The following is a 25,125-nucleotide window of genomic DNA, read 5'->3' as shown; positions in this document are numbered from 1 at the left end:
TTGGAGAGGGTACAGAAAATATTTACCAGGATGTTGCCTGGTATAGAGGGCATTAGCTATGAGGAGAGGTTGGAGAAACTTGGTTTGTTCTCACTGGAGCGACAGAGGTTGAGGGGAGACCTGATAGAAGTCTACAAGATTATGAGAGGCATGGACAGAGTGGATAGTCAGAAGCTTTTTCCCAGGATGGAAGAGTCAATTACTAGGGGGCATAGGTTTAAGGTGCGAGGGGCAAGGTTTAAAGGAGATGTACGAGGCAGGTTTTTTACACAGAGAGTACTGGGTGCCTGGAATGCGTTGTTGGGGGAGGTAGTGGAAGCAGATATGGTAGTGACTTTTAAGGGGTGTCTTGACAAGTATGTGAATAGGATGGGAATAGAGGGATATGGTCCCTGGAAGAGTAGGGGGTTTTAGTTAAGTTGGGCAGCATGGTCGGTGCAGGCTTGGAGGGCCGAAGGGCCTGTTCCTGTGCTGTAATTTTCTTTGTTGAGAGGCTGGATAGACTGGGACTTTTTTCTCTGGAGCGTAGAAGGCTGAGGGGTGATCTTATAGAGGTCTATAAAATAATGAGGGGCATAAATCAGCGAGATAGTCAATATCTTTTCCCAAAGATAGGGGAGTCTAAAACTGGAGGGCATAGTTTTAAGGTGTGAGGGGAGAGATACAAAAGTATCCAGAGGGGCAATTTTTTCACACACAGGATGGTGAGTGTCTGGAACAAGCCGCCAGAGGTAGTAGTCGAGGCGGGTACAATTTTGTCTTTTAAAAGCATTTAGATAGATTCCAGCATCCGCAGTAATTTGTTTTTATTTATATGGTTTTATGAAGGGTAAATTGTGTTTGACTCATTTGCTGGAGTTCTTCAAAGATAGAGCAAGCAAAGTAAGATCAGGATTATTGACCCAAAGTGACTTGCACCAGGGGGCAAATAATCTGTCCAGAGAATGTGTTCCACTGACCCTCACTCCAGGTAAACAGGAACCATACAATAAACCCACACAGTGCAATAATAGGGATTTACATTTATGCAGCAGCTTATCACACCAAACTCTCTCAAAGTGCCTGGCATGTCATTTATGTGGAGTGAACAAAGAACAAAGAAAATTACAGCGCAGGACCAGGCCCTTCGGCCCTCCAAGCCTGCACCGACCATGCTGCCCGACTGAACTAAACCCCCTACCCTTCCGGGGACCATATCCCTCTATTCCCATCCTATTCATGTATTTGTCCAGACACCCCTTAAAAGTCACTATTGTATCTGCTTCCACTACCTCCCCCGGCAACGAGTCCCAGGCACCCACCACCCTCTATGTAAAACAACAACCTGCCTCGTCCAGCTCCTTTAAACCTTGCCCCTCACCTTAAACCTGTGCTCCGAACATTTTAGACAATCGTTTTATGGATTAAGAACAGGAGTAGGCCACTCAGCCCCTCGAGCCTGCTCCACCATTCAGTAAGATCATGGTTGATCTGATTATAACCTCAACCCCACATTCCTGCCGACCCCCAATAACCTTTCACCCCCTTGTTAATCAAATATCTATCTCTGCCTTAAAAATATTCAAAGACTCTGCTTCCGCTGCCTTTTGAGGAAAAGAATTCCAGAGACTCACGACCCCCTGAGAGATAACATTTCTTCTCATCTCTGTCTTCAATGGGCAACTCTTTGTTTTTAAACAGTGACCCTGGTTCCATATTCTCCCACAAGAGGCAGCATCCTCTCCACAGCCACTCTCTCAATACCCCTCAGAATCTTAAAGGTTTCTGACAAGTCACATCTTACTCTTCTAAACTCTAGTGGATACAAACCTAGCATCTCCAACCTTTCCTCATAAGAAATTAGTGCCATTCCTGGTATTAGTCTAGTGAACCTTCTCTAACACATTTACATTTTTCCTTAAATCAGGAGACCAGTACGCTGCACAATATTCCAGATGTGGTCTCACCAATGCCCTGTACAACTGAAGCAAAACCTCCCTACCTTTCTACTTTACAGCAGCAGAATTCCATAAACGGTTAATTGTTCAGTTGTGTTGGTTTTTTGTACGTGTTTAGAGGGAAGAATAGCGGTCAAAACACTGGCACAGTTGCCTGGTTCTCTTCTAGTACCAGGGGACTGTGCCCACTGCTGAACCATTAGTACTAACCAGCTAATTGTTGCCCAGGGGCACTTGCTCATCTGTGAAGATGTGGAATGGGATCATCGCAGCCGGATACGGGAGTGGCCAGATCCTGATTTACAATGCAGCAACCGGTACAGTAGACGTGGTGGTGAATGCTCACGCACGCTGGATCTGCACACTCGACGTTGCGTCTGAAAGTGGCAAGGTATCCTCAAGCTGCTTTCTGTTGCTCATTCTGTCTGACGCTGACCGCTCTGTCTCATTGCTTTGTGGCTTCTTTAAGCAGTTAGATGGTTCACATCACATCATAACATCTCTATCTCACACAGCTGCTGTCGGGGGGGGAGGATTCTTTTCTCAGGATTTGGAGGATCTGTCGCAACCCAGAGTCTAACACTGTAGAGGTTAGTAGGACTGGGTGTTGCTCAAAACTTCACAATCACTTCTGCTTTCAGTTGTATTTGGTGCTCTCGATTCTCATTTGACATCTCAGCTCCAATTTGGAATGAAATTGACATTAAATTTGACAGCGCATTCAAAGCTCAAACCTATATCCCGGTGTGCCCAAACCTATATCCGGTGTGCCCGACCTATATCCGGTGTGCCTGAACCTATATCCGGTGTGCCCGACCTATATCCGGTGTGCCTGAACCTATATCCGGTGTGCCCGACCTATATCCGGTGTGCCCAACCTATATCCGGTGTGTCCGACCTATATCCGGTGTGCCTGAACCTATATCCGGTGTGCCTGACCTATATCCGGTGTGCCTGACCTATATCCGGTGTGCCTGACCTATATCCGGTGTGCCTGAACCTATATCCGGTGTGCCTGACCTATATCCGGTGTGCCTGACCTATATCCGGTGTGCCTGACCTATATCCGGTGTGCCTGACCTATATCCGGTGTGCCTGACCTATATCCGGTGTGCCTGACCTATATCCGGTGTGCCTGACCTATATCCGGTGTGCCTGACCTATATCCGGTGTGCCTGACCTATATCCGGTGTGCCTGACCTATATCCGGTGTGCCTGACCTATATCCGGTGTGCCTGACCTATATCCGGTGTGCCTGACCTATATCCGGTGTGCCTGAACCTATATCCGGTGTGCCCGACCTATATCCGGTGCGCCCGACCTATATCCGGTGTGCCCGACCTATATCCGGTGTGCCCGACCTATATCCGGTGTGCCCGACCTATATCCGGTGTGCCCGACCTATATCCGGTGTGCCCGACCTATATCCGGTGTGCCCGACCTATATCCGGTGTGCCCGACCTATATCCGGTGTGCCCGGCCTATATCCGGTGTGCCCGACCTATATCCGGTGTGCCCGACCTATATCCGGTGCGCCCCAACCTATATCTGGTGCGCCCCAACCTATATCCGGTGCGCCCCAACCTATATCCGGTGCGCCCCAACCTATATCCGGTGCGCCCCAACCTATATCCGGTGCGTCCCAACCTATATCCGGTGCGCCCCAACCTATATCCGGTGCGCCCCAACCCATATCCGGTGCACCCCAACCCATATCCGGTGCGCCCCAACCCATACCCGGTGCGCCCCAACCCATACCCGGTGCGCCCCAACCCATACCCGGTGCGCCCATACCCGGTGCGCCCATGCCCGCTGCGCCCATACCCGCTGCGCCCCAACCCATACCCGCTGCACCCCAACCCATACCCGCTGCGCCCCAACCCATACCCGCTGCGCCCCAACCCATCTCCATTTACCCAAACCTTTGTCCAGGGCGCCCGAACCTACACCCTAAGGTAAACATTGGTCTTTTAGAGGATGAGAAGGGGGATGTAACAACGCGAAATGAGAAAATGGCTGAGGCATTGAACAGGTATTTTGTGTCGGTCTTCACAGTGGAAGACACAAATAACATGACAAAAATTGATGACAGGAAGGCTATGGCAGGTGAGGACCTAGAAACTATCATTATCATGAAAGAGGTAGTGTTAGGTAAACTATTGGGGCTAAAGGTAGACAAGTCTCCTGGTCCTGATGGAATGCATCCCAGGGTACTAAAAGAGATGGCGGGAGAAATAGCAAATGCACTAATGGTAATTTACAAAATTCGCTGGACTCTGGGGTGGTTCCTGCAGATTGGAAAACAGCAAATGTGACGCCACTGTTTAAAAAAGGAGGTGGACAAAAGGCAGGTAACTATAGGCCGGTTAGCTTAACTTCTGTCGTAGGGAAAATGCTTGAATCTATCATCAAGGAAGAAATAGCAAGTCTTCTGGAAACAAATTGTCCCATTGGGAAGAAGCAGCATGGGTTCATGAAGGGAAGGGTCATGTTTAACTAATTAACTGGAATTTTTTGAGGACATTACGTGCGTAGTGGACAATGGGGAACCAGTGGATGTGGTGTATCTGGATTTCCAGAAGGCATTTGACAAGGTGCCGCACAAAAGGTTGCTGCATCAGATAAAGGTGCACAGTGTTACGGGTAATGTATTAGCATGGGTAGAGGATTGGTTAACTAACAGAAAGCAGAGTGGGGGTAAATGGGTGTTTTTCTGGTTGGCGATCAGTGACTAGTGGTGTGCCTCAGGGATCAGTGTTGGGACCGCAATTGTTTACGATTTACATAGATGATTTGGAGTTGAGGACGAAGTGTAGTGTGTCAAAATTTGCAGATGACACTAAGATGGGCGGCACGGTAGCACAGTGGTTAGCACTGCTGCTTCACAGCTCCAGGGACCTGGGTTCGATTCCCGGCTTGGGTCACTGTCTGTGTGGAGTTTGCACATTCTCCTCGTGACTGTGTGGGTTTCCTCCGGGTGCTCTGGTTTCCTCCCACAGTCCAAAGATGTGCGGGTTAGGTTGATTGGCCGTGCTAAAAAATTGCCCCTTAGTGTCCTGAGATGCGTAGGTTAGAGGGATTAGTGGTAAATATGTAGGGATATGGGGGTAGGGCCTGGGTGGGATTGTGGTCGGTGCAGACTTGATTGGCCAAATGGCCTCTTTCTGCACTGTAGGGTTTCTATGATTTCTATGAGTGGCAGAGCAAAGTGTGCAGAGGACACTGAAAGTCTGCAAAGGGATAATCTAAGTGAGTGGGCGAGGGTCTGGCAGATGGAGTACAATGTTGGTAAATGTGAGGTCATCCATTTTGGTAGGCATAACAGCAAAATGGACTATTATTTAAATGATATAAAATTGCAGCATGCTGCTGTGCAGAGGGACCTGGGTGTCCTTGTGCAGGAATCTCAAGGAGTTGGTTTGCAGGTGCAGCAGGTAATGAAGAAGGCAAATGGAATTTTGTCCTTCATTGCTGGAGGGATGGAGTTAAAAACAGCGAGGTTATGTTGCAGTGTATAAGGTGCTGGTGAGGCCACATCTGGAGTACTGTGTACAGTTTTGGTCTCCTTACTTGAGAAAGGATATACTGGCACTGGAGGGGGTGCAGAGGAGATTCACTAGGCTGATTCCGGAGTTGAGAGGGTTGACTTATGAGGAGAGACTGAATAGACTGGGGCTATACTCATTGGAATTCAGAAGAATGAGAGGGGATCTTATAGAAGCATATAAATGTATGAAGGGAATAGATAAGGTAGAAACAGGGAGGTTGTTTCCACTGGCAGGTGAAACTAGAACTAGGGGGCATAGCCTCAAAATAAGGGTTTTGTGAAGGGGAGGTCATGTCTCACTAACTTGATCGAGTTTTTTGAGGAAGTGATGAAGATGATTGATGAGGGTAGGGCAGTGGATGATGTCTACATGGACTTCAGTAAGGCCTTTGACAAGGTCCCTCATGGCAGACTGGTGCAGAAGGTGAAGTCGCATGGGATCAGAGGTGAACTGGCAAGGTGGATGCAAAACTGGCTCGGTCAAAGAAGACAGAGGGTAGCAGTGGAAGGGTGCGTTTCTGAATGGAGGGCTGTGACAAGTGGCGTTCCTCAGGGATCAGTGCTGGGACCTTTGCTGTTTGTAATATATATAGATGATTTGGAGGAAAATGTAACTGGATTGATTGTAAGTTTGCGGACAAGACAAAGGTTGGTGGATTTGCGGATAGCGATGCGGACCATCAGAGGATCAGCAGGATATAGATCAGCTGGAGACTTGGGCGGAGAGATGGCAGATGGAATTTAATCCAGACAAATGTGAGGTAATGCATTTTGGAAGGTCTAATCCAAATAGGAAATATACAGTAAATGGCAGAACTCTTAAGAGTATTGATAGGCAAAGGGATCTGGGTGTACAGGTACACAGGTCACTGAAAGTGGCAATGCAGGTGGAGAAGGTAGTCAAGAAGGCATACGGCATGCTTGCCTTCATCGGCTGGGGCATTGAGTTTAAAAATTGGCAAGTCATGTTGCAGCTTTATAGAACCTTAGTTAGGCCGCACTTGGAATATAGTGTTCAATTCTGGTCGCCACACTACCAGAAGGATGTGGAGGCATTGGAGAGTGTACAGAAAAGATTTACCAGGATGTTGCCTGGTATGGAGGGCATTAGGAGAGGTTGGAGAAACTTGGTTTGTTCTCACTGGAACGATGGAGGTTGAGGGGTGACCTGATAGAAGTCTACAAGATTATGAGAGGCATGGACAGAGTGGATAGTCAGAAGCTTTTTCCCAGGGTGGAAGAGTCAATTACTAGGGGGCACAAGTTTAAGATGCGAGGGGCAATGTTTAATGGAGATGTACGAGGCAGATTTTTTACACAGGGGGTGGTGGGTGCCTGGAACTCGTTGCCAGGAGAGGTAGTGGAAACAGATATGATAGTGACTTTTAAGGGGCGTCTGGACAAATATATGAATAGGATTGGAATAGAGGGATATGGTCCCTGGAAGGGTTGGGGGTTTTAGTTAAGTCGGGCAGCATGGTCGGTGCAGGCTTGGAGGGCCGAAGGGCCTGTTCCTGCGCTGTAATTTTCTTTGTTCTTTGGGAGCAGATTTAGGACTGAGTTGAGGAGGAACTTCTTCAGACAAAGGGTTGTGAATCTGTGGAATTCCCTACCCCGTGAAGCAGTTGAGGCTACCTCATTGAATGTTTTTAAGGCAAAGATAGATCGATTTTTGAACAATAAAGGAATTAAAGGTTATGGTAAGCGGGCGAGTACATGGAGCTGAGTCCACGAAAAGATTAGCCATGATCTTATTGAATGGCGGAGCAGGCTTGAGGGGCCAGACGGCCTACTCCTACTCCTAGTTCTTATGTTGAATGCATTCAAACCTATATCCAGTGCACTCAAAACAATATCCAGTGCACTTAAACCTGTATCCTGTGGTTCTGCTTGAGGTCCAGAATAGTGTGCCTGGGCTGTGATTGTGGTCCAAAGATAGAAAGCCCTGGATTGTGATTGAGGTCCAGAATAGTATGTCCTGGGCTGTTTCGATTGAGGCCTAGAATAGAGAGGCTGTTTCGATTGAGGCCTAGAATGGAGACGCTGTTTCGACTGAGGCCTAACTAACAGTGATGCTGCAAATGAGAATTGAGGCCCATCAAATACATCGGCAAAGACTGAGCCAGAATTATTATCTCCAGTTAGTGACTTTCCAAGGATATAAACGGATATCTTTTCTTGTCAGGTGGAGCACGAGCACACGGAATGTGTAACCGATGTTCAGATCTGCGGAGCCAAGTTCTGTGACCCCGAAGGAACTGCCTTTGCAGTGACGGGCTACGACCTGAGTGAGATTATTCGTTATGTCCAGGTGTAAGTTCTGAGGGATGGGAGTGAAAGCCCAGGTGCTGAGGGAGACTGCAGGAAAGCAGCTAGAGCCTGGGGAATTCAACCAGGAACAGCAACCTCTGCATGTCACTGCATTACATGCAAGGCTCCCATATCCAGCTGTGTAATTAGGTTCCTAGCCACAGGCATTGTAAACTGTGAAATAATTTGTTTTCTTTCCTTATTTGTTGCTTCTGCACTGTGGAAAAACAGTGTTTTACAGCTTCTCCAATAGAGATAGATTCTCATAGTGACTCATCATTGATCTTCATGTTAGTACGTTCCTCTGGTAAGATAGTGATTATGTGACTGTTCGAGTAATCCCAAAGATTGGACACACAACAGGTGAGTTAAAATCCCACCACAAGGTCCCTGGACTGGGATGATTGAACTCCAATAACCACAGCCACCTTCCTATGTGCTCAATTTGACTCCAGTCTCTGGAGCGTTTTAGCTCACCCAGAAGGGAAAAAAACAGTAAAAGGGTATGCACCCGGTCTGAACTGGTCTTGTATACTTTAAATTGGAACACCAGGGAAAATATGAATACAGGCTGAACTGTTTTTTCCTTCTGGGCAGCTTCCATTGACTTCAATTTTATTAAATTTCTTGATGCCACACTCGGTCAAATGCTGTCTTGATGTCAGCAGCAGTGACTCTCATTCAGTTCTTTTGTCTACGTTGGAGCCAAGTGGCCCTGACAAAAGCCTAACTTAGTATCTGTGAGGAGGTTGCTGCTGTATAAGTGCTGTTTGATAGCATTATTGAGAAAACCTCCTGTCCCTTTGCTGATGATCAAGAGCAGACTGATGGAGGATCAGTGGTCTGGTTGGATTTGTCCTGCTTTTTTGTGTTACTCCTGAACCACATCAACGTAGCTCTTAGCTGCCACTAGAAATAACCTGAAGTTTCTCCAAACCATTAACAGTGATTCAAAAGCTAGGTTACCACCACCTTGGCAACTGGGCATGAGGAAATAATACCAACCTTGCCAGTGACACCCATATCATGAGAATTCGTGGGGTGGCACAGTGATTAGCACTGCTGCCTCAGCACCTGGGTTCGATTCCAGCTTGGGTCACTGTCTGTGTGGAGTCTGCATGTTCTCCCCGTGTCTGCGTGGGTTTCCTCCGGGTGCTCCGGTTTCCTCCCACAGTCCAAGATGTGCGGGTTAGGTGAATTGGCCATGGTAAATTCTCCCTCAGTGTACCCGAACAGGCGCTGGAGTGTGGCAACTGGGGGATTTTCATAGTAATTTCATTGCAGTGTTAATGTAAGCCTACTTGTGACACTAATAAATAAAAACTTACTTAAAAAGGGAAGGTCCTGTTGAAAGTTGTGTTTAACTTGTAAAATTGTTTAGTTTTTAGTTGTAAATATTCATTATTAGATTTTATTGTTATACTTCCTTGGTGTTTATTAAAGAAAACATTTGCTCATTTCTTTTTGGATTCCTATTGTGAATAAGAATATCGAGGCGACCTTGTTGAGATGGCAATGTAACATCAGCACTTGTAAGTTATCTGCTTTCAATAAATGTAACCTATCTTGGCATAAGCAAGTGTAAATTGCCAATCGTATGGATCTTCCAAAATTGTTTTTAAATATGAAGTATATACTGTGCGTATCAGTGTGAGAGTTTATTTATGTCCTTGGAGAATGAATCATCTCAATTTGTAGAATTTAAATGCAAATGTTTCTAAAAACCACAGTCAAAATGTAATTAGTTGCTGGGTCATTAGATAAGTCGAAGTTCAGCCAGTAGTGACGATTGGATCATCCAGCTCTACATCTTCCTGAGGTCCCCAACGTCACAGATTCTAATCTTTTGCTTTTTGATTCATTCAGTAGAATATCAAGCATCATGACTGTGGGGCCAATAACATGCTGATTCAGCATAGGTAATGCTATTGAATGTGAAGGGGAGAGTTTGTTGGAGATGGACACTGCCTAACACTGGTGAGGCACCAATATTACTTGCTACTTATCAGCAACATTGACTCTGGACCCCATGAAAACCCATGGTATTAGGTCGGACATAATCCAATTACCAATTCCCAATTACCACCCACCTTCAGCTGATGAATCAATACTCCTCCATGTTACCACTTGGAGGAAGCACGGAGGGTGGTAAGGATACAAAATGTACTCTGGGAGGGGAACATAATGTCTATCAGCAAGTGTGGCTCCGTAGCACCAGCACAGACCGAGTTGGCCGAGTCCTAAAGGATATAGCTGCTTGATTGGATCTGATATGGAGATGCCGGCGTTGGACTGGAAGGAGCAGCGCTCCGAAAGCTAGTGGCTTGTGCTACCAAATAAACCTGGTGTTGTGAGACTTCTTACTGGGCCTGCACCAGATGGTAAGGGAACCAATGAAGGAAAAACCTTTTTTGAGGACCTCGTCCTCAATCTACCTGTCGTGGATGCATCTGTCTTTGAAATCAGGAGGATTGTGACAATGTCATTGGACCAGTTATTCAGACCAGCTGTAACAATACTGTGCCTACAAAAGCAGGTCAGAGGCTAGGAATTCTGGGGTGAGTTACTCACCTCGTGACTTCTAAAGCCTGTCCACCATCCAGAAGGCACAAGTCAGGAGCACTTGCCTGGATGGGTGCAGCTCCAACAACACTCAAGAAACTTGACACCATCAAGGACAAAGCAGCCCCGCTTGGTTGACTACAACATCCACCACCTGTAGTATTCATTCCTCCACCACCGATGCTCAGTGGCAACCGTGTGTACCATCTACGAGATGCACTGCAGCAACTCACCAAGGCATTACATAAATGACTTGGATGAGGGGACTGAAGGGATGGTTACTAAATTTGCTGATGACACAAAGATAGGTAGAAAAGTAAGTCTTGAGACAACACCTTCCAAACACATGACCATTACAATCCTAGAAGGACAAGGGCAGCAAACACATGGGAACACGCCACCTTCAGCTTTCTCTCCAAACCACTCTCAATTTTGACTTGGAAATATATCGCTGTTCCTTCACTGTCACTGGGTCAAAATCCTGGAACTCCCTCCCTAACAGCACTGCAGGTATATCTACAAGATGTGGAGATGCCGGCGTTGGACTGGGATAAACACAGTAAGAAGTTTAACAACACCATGTTAAAGTCCAACAGGTTTATTTGGTAGCAAAAGCCACACAAGCTTTCGGTCTAATCTCAATCATCAGGGAGGTGCTATCGAGTAACACTTTTACAGCAGTAACCTCACACACATGCTCAGTTTGGGTTCCACCGCAAGATGTTGGAAAAAATTATAAGGGATAGGATTTATAGTTATTTGGAGAGTAATGAATTGATAGGTGATAGTCAGCATGGTTTTGTGGCAGGTAGGTCGTGCCTTACTAACCTTATTGAGTTTTTTGAGAAAGTGACCAAGGAGGTGGATGGGGGCAAGGCAGTGGACGTGGTATATATGGATTTTAGTAAGGCGTTTGATAAGGTTCACCATGGTAGGCTTCTGCAGAAAATGCAGATGTATGGGATTGGGGGTGATCTAGGAAATTGGATCAGGAATTGGCTAGCGGATAGGAAACAGAGGGTGGTGGTTGATAGTAAATATTCATCATGGAGTGCGGTTACAAGTGGTGTACCTCAGGGATCTGTTTTGGGGCCACTGCTGTTTGTAATATTTATTAATGATCTGGATGAGGGTATAGTTGGGTGGATTAGCAAATTTGCTGATGACACCAAAGTCGGTGGTGTGGTAGACAGTGAGGAAGGGTGTCGTAGTTTGCAGGAAGACTTAGACAGGTTGCAAAGTTGGGCCGAGAGGTGGCGGATGGAGTTTAATGCGGAGAAGTGTGAGGTAATTCACTTTGGTAGGAATAACAGATGTGTTGAGTATAGGGCTAACGGGAGGACTTTGAATAGTGTGGAGGAGCAGAGGGATCTAGGTGTATGTGTGCATAGATCCCTGAAAGTTGGGAATCAAGTAGATAAGGTTGTTAAGAAGGCATATGGTGTCTTGGCGTTTATTGGTAGGGGGATTGAATCTAGGAGTCGTAGCGTTATGTTGCAACTGTACACAACTCTGGTGCGGCCGCACTTGGAGTACTGTGTGCAGTTCTGGTCCCCACATTACAGGAAGGATGTGGAGGCTTTGGAGAGGGTGCAGAGGAGGTTTACCAGGATGTTGCCTGGTATGGAGGGGAGATCCTATGAGGAGAGGCTGAGGGATTTGGGATTGTTTTCGCTGGAAAGGCGGCGGCTAAGAGGGGATCTTATTGAAACATATAAGATGATTAGAGGTTTAGATAGGGTGGATAGTGATAGCCTTTTTCCTCTGATGGAGAAATCCAGCACGAGGGGGCATGGCTTTAAATTGAGGGGGGGTAGTTATAGAACCGATGTCAGGGGTAGGTTCTTTACCCAGAGGGTGGTGAGGGATTGGAATGCCCTGCCAGCATCAGTAGTAAATGCGCCTAGTTTGGGGGCGTTTAAGAGATCCGTAGATAGGTTCATGGACGAAAAGAAATTGGTTTAGGTTGGAAGGTCACAGTTTTTTTTTAACTGGTCGGTGCAACATCGTGGGCCGAAGGGCCTGTTCTGCGCTGTAATGTTCTATGTTCTATGTTCTATGTTACTCAGCTCCAGATCTCATTACAGTCCTGACTTAAACATGAACTGAATGGGATTGACTGCCCTTGACATCAAGTCAGCACTTGACTGAGTGAGACACCCAGAAGGCAATGGGAATCTGGCTAAAACTCTCCATTGGGCAGAATCATGGAATAGATCCCTAGAGTACGGAAGGAGGCCATTTAGCCCATCGTACCCAGGACCTATTCCCGTAACAACACACATTTACTCTGCTAATCCCCCTGACACTAGGGTCAACCCGCACATCTTTGGACTGTGGGAGGAAACCAGAGCATCCAGAGGAAACCCACACAGACAAGGGGGGGAAAGTGCAATCTCCGCACAGTGACCCAAGGCCAGAACTGGTGCGCGAGGCAGAAGTGCTAACCATTGTGCCACCGTGCCGCACCATACCTAGCAGAAAGGAAGATGGTTGTTGCAGGTCAATCCTCTATCCCAAGAAATTGCTGCAGGAGTTTCCCAGGATAATGTTTCAAGTCCAACCATCTTTAGCCTCTTAATCAATGTCATTACCTCCATCATAAGGTTAAAAGTGGGAATGTTTACCGATTACCCAATGTTCAGTACCATTTGCAACTGGTAATTCAAGCTTGGATTGGTAAGTGCCAAGTAATTCTAGTGCCATGCAATTATCTGGCAGTGTCCCACTCCAAGATCTCTGTTTCATGTTCAACAACATTACCATCACTGAATCCCGCACTATCAACACGCATACAAACATACAAAGTAGCCATTCGGCCCCTTGAGCCTGCTCCACCATTCAATAAATCATGGCTGTTTTTGTGTTGAGTTCCACATTCCCATCTCCCCCAATAAACTTCGATTCCCTTGCCCAACAAGAATCTATCTACCTTCACCTTCAAAATATACTGTAATCCGGCTTCCAGCGTCTTCTGTGGCAGAGTTCCAAAGTCGCACAACCCTCAGAGAAAAGGATTTGCCTCATTTCTGCCCCAAAGTTTAAGCTCTGGACTGACCTCCAAGAGGAAACTTCCTTTCAGCGTCTACTTTGTCAATGCTGTTCAGAACCTGTGATGTGGAGAAAGGGGAACCGGTGGATGTACTGTACTTAGATTTCCAGAAGGCATTTGATAAGATACCACATCAAAGGTTATTGTGGAAAATTAAAGCTCATGGTGTAGGGAGTAACATATTGACATGGATTGAAGATTAGCGAGCTAACAGGAAGCTGAGAGTAGGCATAAATGGGTCATTTTCAGGTTGGCAGGGTGTGACGAGTGGTGTGCCACAGGGGTCAGTGCTCAGACCTCAACCCTTTACAATTTATATAAATGACTGGGATGAGGGGACTGAAGCGATGGTTGCCAAGTTTGCTGATGATGCAAGGATAGGTGGAAAAGTGAATTGTGAAGAGGTCAAAAGGAGGTTACAAAACGATATATGTAAGCGAGTGGGCAAGGATCTGGCAAATGGAGTATAATGTGGGAAAATGTGAAATTGGCCAATTTGGGGAGTCAGGAGGTGAGTTACTCACCACAGGATTCCCAGCCTCTGATGGAGTGGTGATGGCATAGTGATATTTTCACTCGGCTAATAATCCAGAAGCTAGGATAATGGTCTGAGGACCAGGGTTCAAATCCCACCATGGCAGATGATGAAACGTGAATGAAATAAAAATCTGGAATTAAATGACCATGAAACCATTGTCAATTATCATTAAAAAAAACCACCTGACTCACTAATGCCCTTTAGGGAAAGAACTCTGCCATCATTACCCAGTCTGGCCTACATATGACTTCAGACCCACAGATGCATCTTAAGATGCCCTTTGAAATGGTCTAGCAAGCCACTCAGTTGAAAGGCAATTAGGGAGGGCAATCTTTTTTTTTAAAAACTCACTCTTGCTGCCACAGTATTTATATGGCTAGTCCAGTTCAGTTTCTGGTCAATTGTAAACCCCAAGATGATGATATTGGGGATGTAGCGATGGTGATGCCATTGAATGTCAAGGGGTGATGGTTAGATCCTCTCTTGTTCTGGAGGGCCATTGTCTGCACTTGTGTGGCATGAATGTTACTTGCCACTTGTCAGCCCAAGTCTGGATATTGTCCAGATCATGTTGCATTGGACATGGACTGCTTCAGTATCTGAGGAGTCACGAATGATGCTGAATATTGTACAATCTTCGGGGGAAGCGATGGCCTAGTGATATATCGCTAGACTATTAATCCAGAAACTCAGCTAATGTTCTGGGCACCTGAGTTCGATTCCTGCTACGTCACATGGTGGAATTTGAATTCAATTTTAAAAAATCAGGAATTAAGAATCTACTGATGACCATGAAACCATTACTGATTGTCGTAAAAAGACATCTGGTTCACTAATGTCCTTGAGGGAAGGAAATCTGCTGTCCTTACCTGGTCTGGCCTATATGTGACTCCAGATCCACAGCAATGTGGTTGACTCTCAACTGCCCTCAAAGGGCAACTAGGGATGGGCAATAAACGCTGGCCAGCCAGCGACGCCCATGTCCCACGAATGAATAAAAAAAGAACATCCCTACTTCTGACCTTGTGTTGGAAGAAAGGTCATTTATGAAGCAGCTGAAAATGATAGGAACATAATAACATAGGAATTAGGAGCGAGAGTGGGCAATTCAATCCTTTGAGTCTGCTCCACCATTCTATATGATCTCCATATCATGCTAACCCCATTTTGCTGCCTTTTCCCCATGGCCCTTTATCCCGCTTTTGATCAAATATTTATCTATCTCTTTCTTGAATCCATTGATTGATTCTACATCCTCTACACTCTGGGGCAGTGAGTTCTATAGATTCACAACCCCCTGTGAGATGTAGCTTCTCCTTGTCTCAGTCTTAAACCTCCCCCACTCTTAATCAACAACTATGACATAGAACATAGAACATAGAACAGTACAGCACAGAACAGGCCCTTCGGCCCACGATGTTGTGCGAGCTTTATCTGAAACCAAGATCAAGCTATCCCACTCCCTATCATCCTGGTGTGCTCCATGTGCCTATCCAATAACCGCTTAAATGTTCCTAAAGTGTCTGACTCCACTATCCCTGCAGGCAGTCCATTCCACACCCCAACCACTCTCTGCGTAAAGAACCTACCTCTGATATCCGTCCTGTATCTCCCACCACGAACCCTATAGTTATGACCTCTTGTCTTAGACTGTTCTAGAAGGGGGAACATTTGGTTAACATTTACTTTATCAATGCCATTGAGTATTTTCTATACCTCAATCAAATCTCCCCTCATTTGTCTGTAGTCCAGCGAGTTCAAGCCCAAGCTACTAAACCGCTCCTCATACGACAGCCCCTTCAAACCTGGAATCAATCTAGTGAACCTCTTCTGAACCGCCCCCAGTGCCACCACATCCTTCCTCAAAGAAGGTGACCAAAACTAAGCACAGTAGAGTCATAGAGGTTTACAGCGTGGAAACAGGCTCTTCGACCCAACTTGTCCATGCTGCCCCTTTTTATAACCCCTAAGCTAATCCCAGTTGCCCCCATTTGGCCCATATCCCTCTATACCCATTTTACCCATGTAACTCTCTAAACGCTTTTTAAAAGACAAAATTGTACCCGCCTCTGCTACTACCTCTGGCAGCTTGTTCCAGACACTCATAGAACATAGAACATAGAACATTACAGCGCAGAACAGGCCCTTCGGCCCACGATGTTGCACCGACCAGTTAAAAAAAAACAAAAAACTGTGACCCTCCAACCTAAACCAATTTCTTTTCGTCCATGAACCTATCTACGGATCTCTTAAACGCCCCCAAACTAGGCGCATTTACTACTGATGCTGGCAGGGCATTCCAATCCCTCACCACCCTCTGGGTAAAGAACCTACCCCTGACATCGGTTCTATAACTACCCCCCCTCAATTTAAAGCCATGCCCCCTCGTGCTGGATTTCTCCATCAGAGGAAAAAGGCTATCACTATCCACCCTATCTAAACCTCTAATCATCTTATATGTTTCAATAAGATCCCCTCTTAGCCGCCGCCTTTCCAGCGAAAACAATCCCAAATCCCTCAGCCTCTCCTCATAGGATCTCCCCTCCATACCAGGCAACATCCTGGTAAACCTCCTCTGCACCCTCTCCAAAGCCTCCACATCCTTCCTGTAATGTGGGGACCAGAACTGCACACAGTACTCCAAGTGCGGCCGCACCAGAGTTGTGTACAGTTGCAACATAACGCTACGACTCCTAAATTCAATCCCCCTACCAATAAACGCCAAGACACCATATGCCTTCTTAACAACCTTATCTACTTGATTCCCAACTTTCAGGGATCTATGCACACATACACCTAGATCCCTCTGCTCCTCCACACTATTCAAAGTCCTCCCGTTAGCCCTATACTCAACACATCTGTTATTCCTACCAAAGTGAATTACCTCACTCCTTCATGTTGAACACCACTTGAAGGAAGCACTGAGGGTGGCAAGGTGCAGAATATACTCTGGGTGGGGACCTCAATATCCATCACCAAGAGAGACTTGGAAGTACCAGCACACATCGAGCTGGCCAGCTCCTAAAGGACATAACTGCTAGACTGGGACTACGGCAGGTGGTGAGGGGACCAACAAGGGGGAGAAACATACTTGACCTCATCCTCACCAACTTGCCTGCCACTGATGCATCTGTCCATGACAGTATCGGTAAGAGTGACCACCGCGCAGTCCTTGTGGAGACAAAGTCCTGCCTTTACATTGAGACTAACCTCCATTGTGTTGTGTGGCACTATCACCGTGCTAAATGGGACAGACTTCGAACCGATCTAGCAACTCAAGACTGGACATCCATGAGGTGCTGTGGGCCATCAACAGCAGGGGAACTGTAATCCAGCACAATCTGCAACCTCATGGCCCGGCATATCCCCCACTCAACCATTACCATCAAGCCAGGGGATCAACCCTGGTTCAATGAAGAAGTCTCACAACAACAGGTAGCACGAGCTTTCGGAGCACTACCCCTTCATCAGGCGAGTCATCAGATGATGAGTGTAGAAGGGCATGCCAGGCATATCCAAAGATGAAATTTCAGGACAGTGTGCTAAACAGCATAAGCAGCAAGTGATAAACCGAGCTAAGTGATCCCACAACCAATGGATCAGATCTAAGCTCTGCAGTCCTGCCACATCCAGTTGTGAATGGTGGTGGACAATAAAACAGCTCTGGAGGAGGCTCCACAAATATCCCCATCCTCAATGATGGAGGAGCCCAGCACATCAATGCGAAAGATAAGGCTGAAGTATTTGCAATGATCTTCAGCCAGAAGTGCCAAGTGGATGATCCAACGCGGCCTCCTCCAGTGGTCCCCAGCATCAAAGATGTCAGCCTCCAGCCAATTTGATTCACTCCATGTGATATCAAGAATTGGCTGAAGGCATTGGATACTACAAAGACTCTGCGCCCTGACAATGTTCCAGTATTAGTATTAAATATCTCACCATAGTCCCATAGGCTGTTCACCCCTTTGAGGGGGAGAGCTGAAGGGTGGAGATTTAACTTGAGGATCAGGCGTGGGGCCAAGTTAAGAAGGTGGGATCTTCATGCTTAACCTCAGCCGGTACAGAATTGAACCCACGCTGTTGGCATCACGGACCAGTCTGAATTAATCAGCTCCTAATAGCACTAAAGGCTTGTGCTCCAGAAATTGCCATGCCCCTATCCGAAAAAAAAGTTACAACGCTGTCCTCTACCCGACAATGTGGAAAATGCCCAAGTATGTCCTGTCCATGAAAAGCAGGACAAATCCAACCCGGCCAATTACCGCCCCATCAGCCCACTCTCGACCAGTATGAGTATGGCATCAAGGAGCCCGAGCCAAACTGGATTCAATGGTGATTGGAGGAAAGCCTTTGCTTTCATATTTCATCAGGCCCAGGGGACTTATCGGCCTTCAATTTATTCAAAACTGCTAGTACATCCTCCCTCCGAACATCTACTTCCTCCAGCCTATTAGCCTGTAACACCTTCTCTTCCTCAAAAACATGGCCCCTCTCCTTGGTGAACACAGGTGACACAGTACATTTGAAGCTACACTGGTTTCATTGGCACACAAAATCCCTTTGACGCACACAATATGGCTGTTGTCGAATACACACTCCTGTCTGAATACAAGTTGTGTGTATTTCACCTCAGAATCTCCCCCCCCACCCCGCTCCCGATGATTGTTATCTGAGAGTTTCCAGAACCCACTCCCAAAAGCATGTTTTGAAATCTTCGCTCATTGCAATTCTTTCACTTCGTGGTTCAGATTTCAAACTCCAGTCCAGATGTTCCAAATGACACTTTTTAAAACAATCTTCCATTCCACTTTTAACAATGAGTCTGTTCCAGGATTTTGTACCAACCCGTTTAGGATTTCTTTGCCTTGACTGTCTTCCACTGTTACACGAATTCTGAAATCCAGCCAATATTTTCTTCCCAATTCCTTTAAAATGTGTTCACAGCTGATAGTAAGACATTCTAAACATGAGGATTACTTTAGCATTCTGATCAAACAATTCTTTCTCAGCTTTGTCTGGGGTCCATGAACAGTCCTGTTCTATTTCCAGGCTTCCAGACCGAACCATCCATTACTTCTTCTGGAACTTGCTTTCTTGTGCATTACTCCATTGTATGGCTTTTCTTCTAGCAAAGCTGAGAGTGATGTTCCCTTTTCAGTTTTCTAACTGCTGTGGAATGTTCCCACTCCCACTGTCGATCTGCAACTGCCCAAGCTTCCAGCTACAAACGAAAGAACAAAGCCCTCCCTCTCATTCTACAAGGGCCTCTAGTTGCTAAGCAACTACATTTATTCTTCACACCCTAACTCTCTAAACACAATAGAATCCCAGCTGGAATTGAAACCAAGCACCACACATTCAAATAGTTTTGTTCAGCAAGAAATCTAACTATAGATTCCTTCCTGGCACAGAAACATTCAATTAAACCCACATAAAACTGTACCTTATTTCTAATGTTTATCCATACAAATATAAATCCCTTAAAACTACCTTTGGTTTCCAAACTAAACATTTTAGGGAAAAACTGTATTCAAGGAGATGAATAAACATCTGCATGGAGCTGTTTTTAGACGCAGGGGTTGGGAGTTGGGTTTGGGGGTTAATTGGCTCAGTGTTTGACTTCTGGAGGGGAAATACTGGCCAGAAATCTACCACTTCGCCCGCCCACTGCCTTCGAAAGCTGCCAGTCATGAGCTCTGCAGTCTCAGCAGCGCCAGGTTTAAACAGTGGCCACTGCTGGGACTACAGACAGTCCCCAAAGGTTACAGAACCTGGGTGAGTTCAGGGTGTGGAGATGCCGGCGTTGGACTGGGGTCATGATGTGGAGATGCCGGCGTTGGACTGGGTCATGATGTGGAGATGCCGGCGTTGGACTGGGTCATGATGTGGAGATGCCGGCGTTGGACTGGGTTCAGGGTATCAACGGGCCTGGCTGGCAGACCCCAGCAAATTGCCGGCGGGGGAGGGGGGGGAGGAGAGTGGGGTGGTTGTTGGTGTGAGGATGTTGGAGGCCGTATTTGAGAGACTGGGGCAAGATGGCTATAGGGATTTTGATGTTGGGGAAGGAGCCTCTGATGGACACGGGGACCCCATAGAACATAGAACATAGAACATTACAGCGCAGAACAGGCCCTTCGGCCCACGATGTTGCCGACCAGTTAAAAAAAAAACTGTGACCCTCCAACCTAAACCAATTTCTTTTCGTCCATGAACCTATCTACGGATCTCTTAAACGCCCCCAAACTAGGCGCATTTACTACTGATGCTGGCAGGGCATTCCAATCCCTCACCACCCTCTGGGTAAAGAACCTACCCCTGACATCGGTTCTATAACTACCCCCCCTCAATTTAAAGCCATGCCCCCTCGTGCTGGATTTCTCCATCAGAGGAAAAAGGCTATCACTATCCACCCTATCTAAACCTCTAATCACCTTATATGTTTCAATAAGATCCCCTCTTAGCCGCCGCCTTTCCAGCGAAAACAATCCCAAATCCCTCAGCCTCTCCTCATAGGATCTCCCCTCCATACCAGGCAACATCCTGGTAAACCTCCTCTGCACCCTCTCCAAAGCCTCCACATCCTTCCTGTAATGTGGGGACCAGAACTGCACACAGTACTCCAAGTGCGGCCGCACCAGAGTTGTGTACAGTTGCAACATAACGCTACGACTCCTAAATTCAATCCCCCTACCAATAAACGCCAAGACACCATATGCCTTCTTAACAACCTTATCTACTTGATTCCCAACTTTCAGGGATCTATGCACACATACACCTAGATCCCTCTGCTCCTCCACACTATTCAAAGTCCTCCCGTTAGCCCTATACTCAACACATCTGTTATTCCTACCAAAGTGAATTACCTCACACTTCTCCGCATTAAACTCCATCCGCCACCTCTCGGCCCAACTTTGCAACCTGTCTAAGTCTTCCTGCAAACTACGACACCCTTCCTCACTGTCTACCACACCACCGACTTTGGTGTCATCAGCAAATTTGCTAATCCACCCAACTATACCCTCATCCAGATCATTAATAAATATTACAAACAGCAGTGGCCCCAAAACAGATCCCTGAGGTACACCACTTGTAACCGCACTCCATGATGAATATTTACTATCAACCACCACCCTCTGTTTCCTATCCGCTAGCCAATTCCTGATCCAATTTCCTAGATCACCCCCAATCCCATACATCTGCATTTTCTGCAGAAGCCTACCATGGTGAACCTTATCAAACGCCTTACTAAAATCCATATATACCACGTCCACTGCCTTGCCCCCATCCACCTCCTTGGTCACTTTCTCAAAAAACTCAATAAGGTTAGTAAGGCACGACCTACCTGCCACAAAACCATGCTGACTATCACCTATCAATTCATTACTCTCCAAATAACTATAAATCCTATCCCTTATAATTTTTTCCAACATCTTGCCGACAACAGAAGTGAGACTCACCGGTCTATAATTCCCGGGGAAGTCTCTGTTCCCCTTCTTAAACAATGGGACAACATTCGCTAACCTCCAATCTTCTGGTACTATACCAGAGGCCAACGACGACCTGAAGATCAGAGCCAGAGGCTCTGCAATCACTTCTCTTGCCTCCCAGAGAATCCTTGGATAAATCCCATCCGGACCAGGGGATTTATCTATTTTCAGACCCTCCAGAATATCCTGCACATCCTCCTTATCAACTGTAATACTGTCTATTCTACTCCCTTGCAACCCAGTGTCCTCCTCAGCTATATTCATGTCCCCTTGCGTGAACACCGAAGAGAAATATTGGTTCAATGCTTCACCAATCTCCTCCGGTTCCACACATAACTTCCCTCTGCCATCTATAACTGGCCCTAAACTTGCCCTAACCAACCTTCTGTTCTTGACATACCTATAGAACGCCTTAGGATTCTCTTTAACCCTATCCGCCAAAGTCTTCTCATGTCCCCTTTTAGCCCTTCTAAGCTCGCTCTTCAACTCCCTCTTAGCCAATCTAAAGCTTTCTAGTGCACTACCCGAGTGCTCACGTCTCATCCGAACATAAGCCTCCTTTTTCTTTTTAACCAACAAAGAAACTTTTTTGGTGTACCACGGTTCCCTAGCCCTACCAATTCCTCCTTGCCTGACAGGGACATACCTATCACAGACTCGCAGTAGCTGCTCCTTGAAAAAACTCCACATGTCGGACGTTCCCAGTCCCTGTAATCTCCTAGTCCAACCTATGTTTCCTAATTCTCTCCTAATAGCCTCATAATTACCCTTCCCCCAGCTAAAACCACTGGCCCGAGGTTCATGCCTATCCCTTTCCATCACTAAGGTGAACGTAACCGAATTGTGGTCACTATCACCAAAATGCACACCAACTTCCAAGTCTAGCACCTGGTCTGGCTCATTTCCCAGCACCAGATCCAATATAGCCTCACCTCTAGTTGGCCTGTCTACATACTGAGTCAAAAAACCTTCCTGCACGCTTTGAACAAAAACTGACCCCTCTAACGAGCTAGAGCTATAACAATTCCAGTCAATATTAGTCAAGTTAAAATCCCCCATAACAATTGCCCTATTACTTTCACTCCTAAGCAGGATTGACTCCGCAATCCTTTCCTCAACCTCTCTAGAACTTTTAGGAGGTCTATAAAAGACTCCCAACAGGGTGACCTCTCCTCTCCTATTTCTAATCTCCGCCCATACTATCTCAACAGATAAGTCCTCATCAAACCTCCTCTCTGACACTGTGATACAATCTCTGACCAATAATGCTACCCCTCCCCCTCTTCTACCTCCTTCCCTACTTCGACTAAAACATTTGAACCCCGGGACCTGCAGCATCCATTCCTGCCCCTGCTCTATCCATGTCTCTGAAATAGCCACAACATCGAAGTCCCAGGTACTGATCCACGCTGCAAGTTCACCCACTTTATTGCGAATACTCCTGGCATTGAAGTATACACATTTCAAACCCTGCTCCACCCCACCTCTGCAATGCCGTGCATTGCAGTCCCCATCCATGCATCCCTCACTTTCAGCCCCACTACTCAGGATCCCTCCCCCCCCCCGAATCAGTTTAAACCTCCCAGAAGTAGGTTCTTTCTTCTTCCCCCTTACCAACACAGTAAAAGCTGCTGAGTTAACTGCCTGGCGTGGGCCTCCCCACAGCTGGTGATGGTGGCAGGGTGAGGCGTTAAAGCAGCCTCAATAGGTTCTTGATTAATAAGGGGGTCAGGGTTATGGGAAAAAGGCAGGAGAATGGGGATGAGAAAAAAATCAGCCATGATTGAATGGCGGAGCGGACTCGATGGGCCGAGTGGCCTAATTCTGCTCCTGTGTCTTATGGTCTTATGGATCAAGGGCAGGCTGTCTGTCTGATGCCTTCATTGCCCCATAAAATGGGTGACAGGTCGGAGCGGGCAGGAAATCCAGATGCTGGATTTTACAGATGTGGACTGGAGGGTTTAAGGAGATTATGAACAGGTTTTGGGGACTTCTGGTGATGATGAATATTTGCATAAACTGGTCCATGGAATAAGATTCAGCTGCAGCCCATCCTTTGTAATGAGAGTGTGGAACTGAGAATTCTGAGCTCAGGTCAGTGAAGCACTGGACAGGACACAATTCATGTCACTGCTAAAGTCGACTTTATTCAATGACATCTACTCATACAATGATAGTTCAATATGTCAACTTGATATATCACGGAGCTGGAGCCAATCAAACATACAATCACAGTAAACACTGAATTCTTGGAGTATGTGTGCTGAGGAGTTAGCCTTTAGTTTATACAACAAAGTAACCAGAATGGATCGTGTCTTCAACTTTTAATTATTTGTTAATGTTGATATAAACACATTCAAACTGTGACCAAGTAACAGCGTTAGGTATTCCAGTCTCTCAGTACACTGCATTGATTCAGGTGCCTTGGCTTCATTAAATCTTAAACATTGCATATTACTTCCTCTATTCCTTCATTCCAGCTCACATTTTGCACCAAGTTACACTGTTACATCAACATTTCTTAGACTTCTTCAAACATTTACCATGATTATACCTTTGCATTATTCTACTCTACTGCAAACTAAACATAAACTGAACCAATTCAAAATGCTTAACTTATCATAAATTCTATTTTACTCCAAGAAATCTAATTAATCATTAATTGATGGTAAAAGTTGGACCTCCATTAACTCCAGAAATGCACCCTACAAATGTTAAACCAAATGATCTTTTTTTTCGACATAGTCCTGAAGGTGTCTCTTTAATTAGAAGTTACATGTTCTCACTGAGCTGTTCCAAGGATGGGGAGTTCTTCAAATACATGAATGGGATGGGAATAGAGGGATATGGTCCCCGGAAGGTTAGGGTTTAATTCAGATGGGCAGCATAGTCGGTGTAGGCTTAGAGGACCGAAGGGCCTGTTCCTGTGCTGTCATTTTCTTTGTTCTTGTACTCAGTAATTAGCAGAGGATACAAAGTAGGGCTGGATCCTCAACTGAACATCCTCAACCACACAAAATGACGCTTAGAGGGAGTGTTCTTTCATAATTTGAATGAATAGATGGAATGACATGTGAGCTGGCAATTTCAGAAGTATCTGATAGTCTGGCAGGGGGAGGGGACACAGAATATTGAGACAGTAGGCTGCAGTAAATGAAGCAAGTCAGAATGGGTTCATGTATGTTGAGTGGCAAGAGAGCAAGGCAAGCCTGAATGGTCTTTACTTTAATGCTAGGAGTGTAATCGGGAAGACTGAGTTAAAGGTGTGGATTGACTCATGGAAGTGCAATATTGTTGCCATCACAGAAACATGGTTGAGGGAAGGGCAGGACTGGCAACTCAACATTCCGGGGTTTAGGATCTTTAGGCGAGACAGAGAGTGTAAAAAGGGAGGTGGTGCAGCACTATTAATTAAGGAGTTGATTACTGCAATCCGGAGAGATGATATCTTAGAACGTTTGTTAAACAAGGCTTTCTGGATAGAACTTAGGATATAAAGGGGGCAGCCACATTACTGGGAGTGATTTACAGCCCCCCAAAGAGTTAGTGGGAAAGAGAGGATCAAATATGTAGCCAGTTCACCGAGGATTGTAAGAGTAATAATCAAGTAATTGTACCAGGGGATTTCAACTTCCCCAACATAAACTGGGATAATCAGAGTGTAAAGAGTTTAGAGGGGATAGATTTCTTGA

The 25,125-nt window shown here is 46.1% G+C and overlaps 1 protein-coding gene across 4 annotated transcripts in view; it reads left to right on the top strand.

The window, feature by feature from the left end:
- wdr54 (WD repeat domain 54) overlaps positions 1 to 9,437 on the top strand; it is a 71,121-nt gene extending 61,684 nt beyond the window's left edge. For all 4 annotated transcript variants that reach the window (XM_078224795.1, XM_078224783.1, XM_078224774.1 and 1 more), the window contains 3 exons: positions 2,166 to 2,328; positions 2,453 to 2,527; positions 7,670 to 9,437. In XM_078224795.1, coding sequence (XP_078080921.1) covers positions 2,166 to 2,328; positions 2,453 to 2,527; positions 7,670 to 7,801 — 370 coding nt within the window. In that variant the 3' untranslated portion in view covers positions 7,802 to 9,437. The remainder of the gene's footprint in view (positions 1 to 2,165; positions 2,329 to 2,452; positions 2,528 to 7,669) is intronic.
- The last annotated feature ends 15,688 nt before the right edge of the window (positions 9,438 to 25,125 follow it).

This window comes from Mustelus asterias, chromosome 1 (genome assembly GCF_964213995.1).
Source record: "Mustelus asterias chromosome 1, sMusAst1.hap1.1, whole genome shotgun sequence".
Classification (NCBI taxonomy): Eukaryota; Metazoa; Chordata; class Chondrichthyes; order Carcharhiniformes; family Triakidae; genus Mustelus; species Mustelus asterias.
The sequence above is the reverse complement of the archived record's forward strand: the minus strand, read 5'-3'. Positions and strand labels throughout refer to the sequence as shown.